The 13,438-nt window shown below is 30.3% G+C and overlaps 1 protein-coding gene across 2 annotated transcripts in view; it reads right to left on the reverse strand.

Moving 5' to 3' along the window:
• Window positions 1-217: 217 nt before the first annotated feature.
• The window catches only part of LOC106463544 (probable elongation factor 1-delta), a 16,777-nt gene continuing 3,556 nt past the window's right edge, over window positions 218-13,438 (reverse strand). For both annotated transcript variants that reach the window (XM_013923589.2, XM_022391084.1), the window contains exons 2-10: window positions 12,672-12,797; window positions 11,368-11,472; window positions 9,623-9,722; window positions 7,651-7,748; window positions 7,157-7,222; window positions 5,012-5,078; window positions 2,525-2,650; window positions 1,426-1,541; window positions 218-521 (exon numbers count right to left, since the gene is read on the reverse strand). In XM_013923589.2, the coding sequence (XP_013779043.1) occupies window positions 483-521; window positions 1,426-1,541; window positions 2,525-2,650; window positions 5,012-5,078; window positions 7,157-7,222; window positions 7,651-7,748; window positions 9,623-9,722; window positions 11,368-11,472; window positions 12,672-12,779 (825 nt within the window). In that variant the 5' untranslated portion in view covers window positions 12,780-12,797 and the 3' untranslated portion in view covers window positions 218-482. The remainder of the gene's footprint in view (window positions 522-1,425; window positions 1,542-2,524; window positions 2,651-5,011; window positions 5,079-7,156; window positions 7,223-7,650; window positions 7,749-9,622; window positions 9,723-11,367; window positions 11,473-12,671; window positions 12,798-13,438) is intronic.

The raw sequence follows: 13,438 nt of genomic DNA on the forward strand, positions 1-13,438 counted from the left end.
GGGGGGAAATGTTTTCTTGAGGTTAATTTTTTCTTTGTTATTTCTACAAGTCCATACATTCATTTTCCAGCTGATCAACAAAATGTTATTATGCCTGAGTAAATAAAAAGATGCAGTTTTTTAAATGGCTTTAGTCTTATCAAGCTACTGTATTTTATTTTGAAATTAAACTATATTTGCTGTCTGAATTCTGATATTCTACACATTAACATATTCATTAGAATGATGAATGAAATTTATTTGAAAGCTGTGAGACATCAAGAAAAAAGCTTTATAAAATACAGTAGAAATTAGTGAAAGTATCTTCATACAAGTTACCGCTAAGTGACTTCAAAAAATAGTTTCCAATTCAAACTCTTGTGGTAAGTTAATTAACAAAAGTATCAAACATCGATGGAGCAATTAATAGAGAACGCATAATTTCTCTCAAATCATTTTAATGACTTCATGTTAGTTTCCACTAATTCAATAACAACTGATGATTAGAGTTTGTTGAATGAAGCTATATCCACACTTTGAACCTGGAGAAAAAAAGAAATTAAAGATATTTAATTAAGACAAACTATTAAGTCTCCTTAGAGCATAATTTACTTAAAGAAAAAACTACATTAAAGTCAACACTTATTAAAATTAGGTTAACAAATTAAATTCACAAAAAAACAAATACCACTATAAAATTATTTCATGTTAAGAAAAGTTACAGTTAGACTATTACTAACTTTGATGGAGGTTATCTTTTCTCTTGAAAGCAAAATTTTCTCCATGTTTTCCAAAATATATATTACTCTTTTGGAATATTTTTCTATTCTATTTAGCAGATATACACTGTAGGTGGATATTTAATTACATTCATATTAATCCTAGTTTCTATTTATTCATTCATTCTTTTAGGGTTTTAATTTAAACTTAGTTTCAATATTAAAAGTGTTTAATTTTACTGATTAATTAACTAATTCTGAAGAGCAACCAAAGATGTTAAAAAAAAAACACACATAACCAGGCTGTATTTGTATCACACCATATAATTTTTTCTTTCTACAAATTATTTTTAACTGGCTGCATCATGGAGACAGCTCCAATATACTATTTCATACCGGGCTATATAAGATTTGTGTCTATCTTACTGTATCTTAATGCAATCTTATCTTCCTGTTGTGTGACTATAAAAAAAAGAAGTTTTTTTAAAATTAAGACCTTTTAACTAAACTGTCTGTATATACAAAAAATGAGTTATAACTTAGTCTCCAGACAATTAGTAAAATCAATAATGTGTGATGAAAAAAAGTAAATACATCATTACAAGAAAATAAACTAACATTACTGACGACAGTAAAGAAAAACCAAAACACAACATAAGAGTGGTACTTCGATTACGGATTTATTTGTGATGTCAAGAGTTCTTACATAGGACTGCAGTAAACCTACCAGTTCATCAAGTTCTTCAATTTTCTCTTGAAGCCAATCAATACTGACTTTCTCATCCTCCACAACACAAGATATCTGGAGCTTATGAATTCCATAAGCCAAAGGAACAGAACGTGCTGCAATAAATAAAAGGATGAAAATTATTTCTCTCATATGGTAAGAAATCCCATTTTTCTTGTATGTTAAGTTGAACTACAATTTATGTCAATCTCATTTGGTAAGAAACCAATGCTCTCCTCCATGTTCAGTAGAAAAACCAAGTTTTCTCTTGTATAGAAAAAAAAAATGCAAAGTTGTAGTTGTTTTGTGAAACAAGAAAAAAAGAATTATACTTGTCATGAGAAATTAGTATTAGGACTATTACATTTTTAAAAACTACGTTCTTAATCTATCCCTAATGGATTTTCAAGAATTAGAAGATTGTATAATAATAGTATTCAAACCACATTATATTTGTCATATCCATTACTGACGACATGTTTCACTCAATCTAGAGGTCTTTAGGCCAGCTGGGATACAACAACAGTTGTTATGGAGTGTTCATCTTTTACAAGCTGACGAAGAAAGATTACAATTATACTTGTTATAAGACATTAGTATTAGACCTATTGCATTTTTTAACCTCTACATTCTTAATCCAGTTTCTTAAGGATCTTCAAGAATTAGAAACTCTTATGAGAAGTATAACTGTAATCATTCTTCATCAGCTTGTAAAAGGTGAACATTCCATAACAACTGTTATTGTATCAAATGACTTGCATAAACAGTGTTCTGATCACTGTTGTGTTTGTTGTATCTCGGCCAGCCTGAAGAGCTCTGAATTGTGCAAAACATGTCGTCCACAATGGATATGATAAAGATGGTGTGGTTGGAATATTATGATCATTATACACTTTTCTAATTCTTGAAAATCCCTTAAGGGACTGGATTAAGGATTTAGTGTGTAAAGATGTAATATACCTAATACTAATTTTCTATGCTTTACATTTTGGTGCTGGTGCCAGCACCACACACATACATACTACTGATACAATAAATAATAAAGAATATGCTCAACACATGATCATTCATTCTTACTTAGTTAAAATATTACTCTCACCTGCTCCCCAAAGAAGGCCATCAGTCGTTATTTCACGAACTTGTTTCTCCATAAGTTTTAGATCAGTTTCATCATCCCATGGTTTCACATCAAGGACTACACTAGATTTTGCAATAACTGGGTTTTCTGTAATTATGAGAAAAATTTCATAAAGCAAAGAAATGTATTAAACCTAATGCCATAATTTTTGTTAAGTTATTAATATAACTGGTCAATTAGGCCATATCTACACAGTCTACAGTAAGAAAATAGATAACCATTCCAGAAAGAAAGATATTTTATTAAATAAACCAACAAGAAACAAATGGTAAAACAAATTACCATTAATATATTCAATAGTGAACCTGCCCTTTACAATATTCAAAATAGAAAAAATTCATATCCTGGGTGGATAGTTGCTGAACCCAGGTGCATCTACTGTGTATAGTTGTCAGGAAACGTTTTTTTTTAGTATATATTAAATAAATAAATATATGGGTGTGTTGGGCTAAGGATTCTTCTGCAGTAGGTGTCTAACTTGTTGGTGATAAATTTAAAAAAATAAATGAACAGCATGCACTCCACTTGTTTTCAAAATAATATATATTTATTCACAACAAGTTAAATGTATGTACAAAAATTCCTTACACTATGGAGGTCATAGATATATTTTAAATACTATATAGTTCTCTTCTTCTTCTTGTCAAAAGTTCACTTAGGCCTACTCAATTGCTTTAGAATTCAGTTGACAAGCCGAACTATTTCTCTCTATTTCTATTGCTAGACTATCTGTGTATAGTTCACTTACGTTGCTGTTCAGTTACCCTGGTTGTATCCTGTACTTCAAAAAGCATCTGCTCCTTTTTCATATTTCCAAGAATTGGCTGCGTTTTTGTCAATGTCCACTAAGGCTGGTTCAATTACTTTAGAACACCCTTTGACGAGACAACTTATTCTCCTTATCTCTTATGAAATTGTTAATCTCACTCTAACATATCAACCGTTAGGCCTTTCACTCCCATGACGATTAACTTTTTTTTTGCATTTACCTTTTCTCTGATCAAACTTTTCCTTCCAATGACTTTATTCTCTTCTGCTCTTTTTTTGTCTGCTTGCTGCTATTTATACATCTTATCACTTAGGCCTTTTGGAAATCTCTACATCCTTGACATCAATGGATTACAAATGATGTTCGATAACCTCAACATCAATGAATTATAAACATTTATTCTCCTTATCTCTTACGAAATTGTTAATCTCACTCCAACATATCAACTGTTAGGCCTTTCACTCCCACAACAATTAACTTTTTTTTTGCATTTAACTTTTCTCTGACAGAACTTTTCCTTCCCATGACTTTACTCTCTTCTGCTCTTTTTTTGTCTGCTTGCTGCTATTTATACATCTATCACTTAGGCCTTTTAGAAATCTTTATATCCTAGACATCAATGGATTGCACATGATATTCGATAACCTCAACATCAATGAATTATAAACATCATGTTACCAAATTACGTAACCAAACTTATCATAACTATCGCCTTTAATAATTGCTTTTAACTCTCTTTGTTATGAAAAAACTAAATCACGAAATATTCATTCCCAAGATAAATTAATTAATAATACCTACACTAAACAATTTTTAATATCTTACAGTGGTTTATGCTGAAAATTGGGACTCATAAAAAGAAAATAGTGTTCCAAACTGCAGGGTAGTCTGATAGCACTTAAGATGCCCATTGCATTGATGTATGATATTATCTGGAGTAAGGAGTGATTTCCATCTAGCCACTTGTAGCTTATGTTATGAAAATAACATCTGATGGTATTGGGGCACACTTGAACCTGTCCTGAAACAGTAATGGCCATTGGTTGTGGGTCATTCTCCACACCTCACACCATGAAGAGTCTGTTCTAATGGTCTTGGGTGCATAGAACTACTACTGCCACAATAAATGACAGAGTTTGGAGGTTTTTAAGATGTACTGGAGAGGTGATTGCACCTGACTCTGTAACAGTAGTTGAGTACTACACTTTAAATCTAACTAATTAGACACTTTAAATACAAATATATTTTACAGTAACAGTATAATATTTTTATCACTTTCTTGCAGGTATTTTGATTTTTTATATTACACTTTAAATAATTACATGACATTCTTGAAGTTGTACGAAATATCGAGATCCCCTATTAGTTTATGCAAAACAATTTCACAAACCAATACACATAGCGAAGATATTTCCAGATATCCTAAGCTTTATTTCCTCTTTTGTTTTCCAACATTATTCTCATTTTTTATTCCTCCTTACATTTGTATTTTATTTGTTTTTAAACTAGTTCTGTCTTGCAGCTGAACTAACTTTGATTATGTAATACTCTTTAGTTTTAGAATGAAATTTACTTCTTGAAATTGGATCTGAAAAGAATACTTCAATGTGAAATACAAAAAAAACAACTATAAATAACTTTTTTCTATTCATGTTACAAATCAATATTCAGTAGCTTACTTTTGGCTTTTTTGGCTGCATATTCTTCAAGCCTTTTTTCTCGAAGCATTTTAGCCTCCTGATCTTCCTACAAAACCATAAAGCACATAAAAATAGAGTCTAGTGCACTACAGCAAATTACAATCTACACTACATAAACAGAACACAGTTAAGCACGTTTCAGATGGATGCAGATTTCATAAAAACAATTGAATAAACTATGGACTTGGAAAACACACACCATAACAAACAAATTAACATCAGCTGACAACGAAACTGAAATACAATTGGTACACAACAACTAATACAACTAAACAAACTACAAAATTAATGTATAAATGAACAATTCAGGTTGGTTTAAATAAATAAGTTAAAAACATATTAAATTAACATGTAAAATATAATGAACACACACAACTCTATCAAAGTAGCAGATTATCATATAACTTTTTTGTTTTATTGTATGCCTTTCTCAAGACCTGGCAATTAAATTACTTATAGTTACTTATGCCTAAATAATAATGGTCCTTAGTTATACACCACCTTATTTTTTAGCTTCCTTTAAGATGCAACTGCATGTGGAACATCACATTTGTTTACTCAATAAAGTATAACACAGCAGTAGCATGCAAGATAATTCAACTGTGTTCTGCCATACAATCATACTATATTAGTCTGTAAGACCAAAGTCATCGTGCGATGAATCATGTAAAACAGGTTACACTTATGCTAACTGTAACACTGCTCTAGGAGAGCAGGCATTTCCGTGACCAGCAAGAATCCCCGTTGTTATGAAATCAGTATATTGTCAGTTGTTGAGTTTTCACTTAACGTGGCAAAGACACCATCATTCTGATAATGGAGTACCACAAATTATATTTGAGTTACAAAGCTAAGGCTAGATGCAAGTGTGGCCCATGTATGTTTACTTGCTGCGAGTAACATTAATTTAAGGTTGACCAATGTAAAATGAAAAGCAAAACAACCTGCTTTACAATGCATCTTAAAACAGCTAATATTACAGCATCTAATGTTGACACTACATTTTTATCAGTTGCTTTCAATTAATAATTAGATTATGTTCATCATGTGCTGTCAATATATCTTCCCGTTTCATTGCTTTGTTAATAACATGTTTGAAATAATACAATCCGCACACGTCGTGAAATTATACACATGAAACTAGTAGTGGGATGCCTTGAAGTAAAAGTAACGATCATGATGTCAGAGACATCATTAATCAAAGCTTGATGGATGCAACAGCCAGGGTGATTTAAGGACTTTTAATTGCTGTATTTGTAATTATTATTTCTTTTGGAGTAAATCATTTAAAAACTACTAAAATTGCTTACAAAGATATAAGTACCTCTTTTAAAGGCTGCTCGCTTAATGGGCAATATTAATGTTTGTAAGCCCAATCTGAAAATGTTATGGTTTGAAGACAATGTAACATAAATGGAGATTATCTGACTGCACCTGAGCAATCATATGACACAAAAATAAATCATATCAAGTTAAAATTATTTTAACCTAATTAAAGTACATTATGAATTGTTTGATCATGTTTATTATTTCTAAATAACATTCCTTCAAACAAAGATTACTCATCACAAACTTGAACACACTAAACATAACAAGCAACAGAGCATTACTAACTTTATTCCGTATCCTTAAATCACAAGAAAACTGTTTGTTTGTTTGTTGTTAAGGACAACGCTATAAGATGTATATGTGCTGTACCAACTAGAAGTATCAAAACTCTGTTTTTAGTGTTAAGAGCCTTCAGACCTATTGCTTGGCCACCAGGGGTTAAGGAAACTAAAATTACTTTGTAGTTCCAGAAGTGCTTTGAAAGGGTTTTAATATTGTGTTTTATTATCAGATCAAAATTTCGTTCAGTTAGTGAACTTTACTGACAGTGGAATAACGAAAAAGCAGTCTTTTGTTGCCATCAATAAATCAAAGGTTAGAAGCAAAACCAATCTATTGGTCACGTAGTCTCTGAGTTCTCTGTAGCATGTTTTCCATGTGTTGTGAGCCTATTTGTTCATGTTTAAGAATTATTTCCCTGACTTATTTACTTCAACATGAAATACTTGTAATGCCGAGATATTACAATATAACTAAATTTTAACAATAAAGTAATTATCAGTTGCACTTGCTAACCTCTTCATCAGAACCAAATAAATCAATGTCATCATCATTTTCAACTGTAGCTTTTGGAGGTTGTGACTGAAAACAAAAAGTATTATTGTTAAACATTTAAAACAGGTCACTTATTAATTCTATTTAAATTATGCAAATTACTACTATCAGTATTATTAAAAGTATTATTGTTAAACATTTAAAACAGGTCACTAGTTAATCCTATTTAAATTATGCAAATTGCTACTATCAGTATTATTAAAAGTATTATTGTTAAACATTTAAAACAGGTTACTAGTTAACCCTATTTGAATTATGAAAATTACTACTACCAACCACAACTAACTTAAAAAAAATAAAAGTGCTTCCAAATACTTTAATAAAAATATCACCATTTCAAACAAACCAATGAACTCTTGAACTTAAAGCAAAAACTGTATCTAAAACACTAATAATATAGTAATAATGCAACTACAGAAAGACTTTTCAAGTTGAAAAACAATGTGTGAACAAACCTTATCTGTTTCAGTACTGGCTGTTTCTGGTTTTTTATTTTCAAGTGCACTAACTCTAGCACCTAACTTTGAAACTAAATTTGTCAGGTTGGCAACAGCTGTGGAGAGAGAAAACAAATACATAAAAATGGAAAAGGTATTTAACAAACAATATGCATGTCAGTTTATATTTTAGAAAACTAAAAACTACGTTACAAAGTTACGCTACTAAAAGTTGAAATGGGCTTCAAAATTCTAGATTTCTGAATTTTCACAGGAGTGTGAAAAGTCAGGATAACTGGGAGAATGTAGGTCTGCATGCTAAACGTCATTAGTAATGAACATTTTAGCTATTTACCACCCCTTAAGGGCAGTGTTCCCTCTAAGCTGCACGGCCTCACAACAACCAATCAAGTGCCGCATAATTTATTATTCCAACCACACACATCCTCAATAATGGTGAGGAGTCTCAACATGCTGAGAGCCTTAATAACCCTGGCAGTCAATAGGCCTAAAGCCCAAATAACTAACTGGTGGCATTGCAAAGTGGCTTTATGATCTAAAAATACCCAGCCCCTAAATATATATATATATATATAAATAAAATAAAAAAAATAAAAACTGGTAGCATACATCTGCACATTGTCTTGATACTGGTGCACATGAATTGAAAAAAATTAGAGAGAACATTGCTTAAGGGGCATTTTATGCACTTTTTGTTTTTAGCATGTGAAGTAATACAATTAACATTAGCTGTAATGTAAAGGTAAAGACCTTACAAAAGCTACACATCCCCCCTGTTCATTATTATATGTTGCAGTTTGCTTTAATTATAAATAATATGTAACAAAACCAAGTATGACTGGTACGTGCATTTAATAGTTAAAAATGTATCCAGAGTTTTACTTTATATTAACAATTAAAGGTCTTAGTAGTCAAAGGCTTTAATTAAAAAAGATAAACAGAAATCAACCTAATTTGAGAAATTTGGGATTGGTGTAATTGCTTCATATCACAGTTGGGTAATAAGCTTACCCAAAAGACAATACATGGAAAACTGGATTATTGAATTTTACATAAACATATTAAATCTATACAATTGGGCTTGACCATTTTGACTAATCTTTTAACCACTACGTAATCATGAAACTACACAAAGCTAAAGCTGGGTGATTAGTGGTATTTGATAGTTGATTATATTCAATTAATTGATCAGTACACACCTCCGACAAGGTATCAGAATTGTGTTTAACCATGTAATTATTTTACATAAAATAAGGAAGTTGAACTTCTTATTTTTGAAACTGCTGGTTAAGTTTTAGCAAAAAAATGTTATGTAAAGCACTTTTTTAGCTGATTGTAAAATACTGATGAAACCACAAAAGCATTCCACTCCACGAAAATAAAATATACATGTTACCTGGTTTGCTTCTGTTACCAGTTGAATGTTTTGAGATATGAATTTAAAACCTTTGTTCTACAGAAAACTGCAAAGTGATAGTTTGATACCTGCTAAAGGAAATTTAGAGTTTCTATCTTTTAGTAGTAGCGTTTAATAGTTGGAAGAATATTTCAGTCACATATGGATAAAGTATATTTATATAATATAGCAACTTTATATCCATTTTAATATTACACTGTCTTGTACTTCAACATTTTATTACTTTGCATAGTATTAGGGGAAAAAGCTAGGTTCAAAAGTATAGTAAACTTGGATGAATTACAATTATTTTTAAAGTAGATCGATCCTAGAAAACTTATTATAAGAGGAAAAATCGTATCAAAATAAATACCGTTTCCACTTGCAATTTAAATGGTGAAATGATAAAACTCCATATGTTTGAACACCAGTAAAAACTTCCCCATACTTAGCACCAATGACCTCAAAAACTAATGCTACCACAATATTCTTGAATAACAGAGGAAGTAGAAAAAATCAGTTTTGCAATATACAGGAATTTTAGAACAAAGTTTAGAGGTTTCAGCAACTTACCATTTTTAAGGTTTGTATTTTCTAATTCCAAATGCTGAATTCGTGAAGCTACCTCTGAGATGTCATGAAGGTTACATCCACCCAAGGCACCAGTATCACCCTAAATGTATAAAATCTTTGAGTTTAGTAAAACATAAGTAGAGAAAAAATAATTATATCAATTAAACCTGAGAAGCACAAAACAATATGGCTAGTGTGTTTAAGTAAAGAAACATTATTACCTCTTAAAAAGCAAAGCTTTTTCATGCTTTTAAAAACAAACTGAAATTCATGAATTGGTCACATTTATACATGTATTTTTGCATAAGTTAATAATATTATATTATTTTATTAAATAAAAAAATAAAATCAATTGGACACATCTTTAGGCACTGTCACACAGAGTCTGTGCCCTGATTCTATTTGAAAATGTCCAGAATCCCCAGTTGGTGTCTTGAAAAGTTGGAATAGAAAACCATGATCAATATCATATAGAAACACCAAAATTTCGATGCCTATGGGCCAGATATCTGAACCTTTTAAGTACATAGCAATGCCTCTGAAATCAATTATCCTAAAAGTTTTCAAAGAAGTTCCTTGATATTATACAACTTTTCCCCCTTCTGGTTTTGGAAGAAATGCAATGAACATCCAAGCTTTTATTTTAAATATTAGAGATAATAAGTGAAGAAGTCACTATGGCAAGTTTTTAAATTATTCAGATCATACACAAATGACTACTGAAGAGTAGTGGCACATCGTTTGCTCTTTTTTTTTCTTAAACTCAATTCACTGAATATTTTATTGTATAACTATTAACAGAACCAGTAAAGATCTATTAAGTCTACTAATGTAAGTGTATTGATATTTGAATGATAAAAAAAAAAAGTTTAATTATTTACTTTCATAAAGGGATTAATAAAACAAATTGTTTTCTAAATATTCACCTAGTAATTTACTTTCTACCTAGCCAAACCGATAGCAGTATTAAACAGCTACTTACGTTGAATCGATGCAACCACTTCCAGGGTCACCCCTAACCTAGTTATTTCATATATATTTCTAACTATTCACACCACTAAACTCTTTGTATGCCAACACAAATATACACTGTTGTGCATCTAATATGCAAATATTGCTATAATTAATAACTTTCTGATAAGAGCAAATTTATGTAAAAGTGGAGAAGAATGCATTATCAAATATAATGATGGCAAACAAAATTCATATTTTTCTAGGAGGACGTGACAGCTAAATCATTCTAACAACAATACAAATGATCTGCACATGAATTTTTTGGGGGCAACAAATATAATTACCTGTGAGAGCAAGACTGTTTGTTACAATAACTTCTACTAACCAAAAGAAGAATTTACCCACCTATACGAAATCTCTGATGATTATTTATATCTAAAAAAAACGTACCTAGACTCTTAATATATTGATTCAACCTTACTACATCTAAAAAACATGGTTCAAAGCAATGTTAATTTTGTTTGTAATTAAATAGTTTCAAAGACATAAAAAAGAAGATGTACAGTTCTTTTACAGTAAACAAGAGAGATTTAGTATTTCACACCTATCTAGAGACAGAAAACATTAAGAAGATATATTTGAAAGAAATTATTAAAGCTTTTTTTTTAGTTGGTTGAAAAAACAAAATAAATCATATACAGAGCATACATGCAAAGCAAAACCAAATATAACACCACTGTACACATTCATTAGTTTATGCAGGACAACAGTCCCAAAGAGTTGTTACTCACTGAGATCAGGGAATTTTTTATGTGTTGGCGAGCTCGGGCGATTTCATCAACAAGAGAGCTTTGTGGAGCTTGCTTGCCCAGCAAGTTTTTCATAGCTGGCTTTTCCTGACAAAAGGAAATGGGTGCAAGACTAGCATGTTAACCAACTGCAACTGTTTTCCAAAATTAAAAAAACTAAGAACTATTTTCAATTATGTGCTTTAAAAAAATTACACATGAAATATCAAATTAACAATAAAAAAAAAATTTGTAAAGAAACAATGCAGTATTCTTGTTGTTCAGTTTCTTTTTGCCTTCATATAGATTACATAGCACATAATACCATGGTAGTAACAAATCAAGTTGACATTTCTAGTGATATTAATTAGTTATACAAATCTAATTTGGTATACAATGAGTAACATTGCAGTGGCCTGTGATTTTTTCATCTTCAGAAAAACTGAAGGACCATCCAATTAAATATAACTGTAACCATAAAGACATTTGGAATTGATATTTCCAAATTTTCATTACATGTGTGGCCACCAAAAGCATAATTCCTGAAGATTTAATTATTAGATCTGAATAAGAAAAACCAATAGTGTTAAGGATTAGATACTATAAATAAAAGTGACCAAAGCCAAGGATTATCACAAAACAAAGCTATGTGTAAGCTACAGTTGTTTTTTAAAATATCAGATACCAATATTTAACTGTTAGTGTTAACCATAATTTGGAACTGACTACTACAGCCTAATGATGCTGTCAAGCTTTGAAATACACTATGCAAGAAGTCCCAATTATTTCAAAGCTTTATTATTTGCCAATACATATTCAATCAGTTTTATTTGTTGGCAATATGCTGTGTGAAAAGTCCATTACTTAGAAATCATTAAGTGCAACACATATTTAATCACAAAAATATTCATTCTGAACTATGATTAAAAATTCTTGCACAACATATTAACAAATATATTTTTCAACATTAAATGACAGCTAAATCATTCTAACAACAAATTCTTCAGTCAACAAACAGAAGTGGGTAAAAAGGCATTCATGTAAAATATAATAACAATAATAATGAAAAACAAAATTCATATTCTTCAAACAAATAAATCTGAAGATTTCCCAGATTTTGTATTGTTTACTAGCATCCAAACAGGAAATAAAAATAAGTTTTTAACAATGTAACAACAGTAAAACTAAGCCATAACTTCCTGTTATGTTTAAAGAATAAAGAGCTTTCATATACAATTGCTACTATATAAATTATTTCACAGAATCAACTATATAACATGATTGGTCAAACAATAATAGATACATACTATACCACCTGCTTGCTTTTTTACCAGCTGTTCTTGCCACAATCTTTCAGCATCAAGATATTTACCCTGGTCAAACCAAACTGTCTCATGCAGCAGGGGTTGAGCCATGACTGAACAGTATACTAACTAGAAACAACAACATGTAAGTGGAATAAAATATAAGATAATAATATATTTAAAAATACCTGACTGCATGAAACTTCAACATGTGCAACATAGAAATAGACAAAAATACTTATTACTCAATTTATATCATTTAGTCTGTTTTGCATTTGTTATAAAAATACAAATTTAAAAGTGTTACAGTATTAACAAGTGTATGCTTTAAAATTCTTAAAAAAAGGTCTGAGAAGGGTACTGGAGCTGAGGACAGAAAAGACTGTTTATGTTTAAACAATGAGAGAAACATATAGTTGCAGTGATGCATAATAATGCCAGAAGAACAAGTGAAAAGAAAATGTTTGACATGGAATAATATTAAATGGACAGATACTGAAACAATAATTTTCAAAAGAATCAAACAAAGAAATAATGAATAAAACATCTAACTTTCAAGACTACAGTTAAACTTTTTCTATATGGTATATCTTATTATAGTTATATAAAAGAAATTAGTTACAAAATGATATGATAAAATTAAAATGTGAAGAAAGTTAAATATTTGGTTAAAAACCTTTTGAACAACTGCAATGTCAGCTGTAAAAATATGGCATATCTATAAAACTAATAGTGTATAGCCCGTCAAAATGACGGGGCAAGTACAACCA

The sequence above is a fragment of the Limulus polyphemus genome, unplaced genomic scaffold (genome assembly GCF_000517525.1).
Source record: "Limulus polyphemus unplaced genomic scaffold, Limulus_polyphemus-2.1.2 Scaffold1434, whole genome shotgun sequence".
NCBI classification, from domain to species: domain Eukaryota; kingdom Metazoa; phylum Arthropoda; class Merostomata; order Xiphosura; family Limulidae; genus Limulus; species Limulus polyphemus.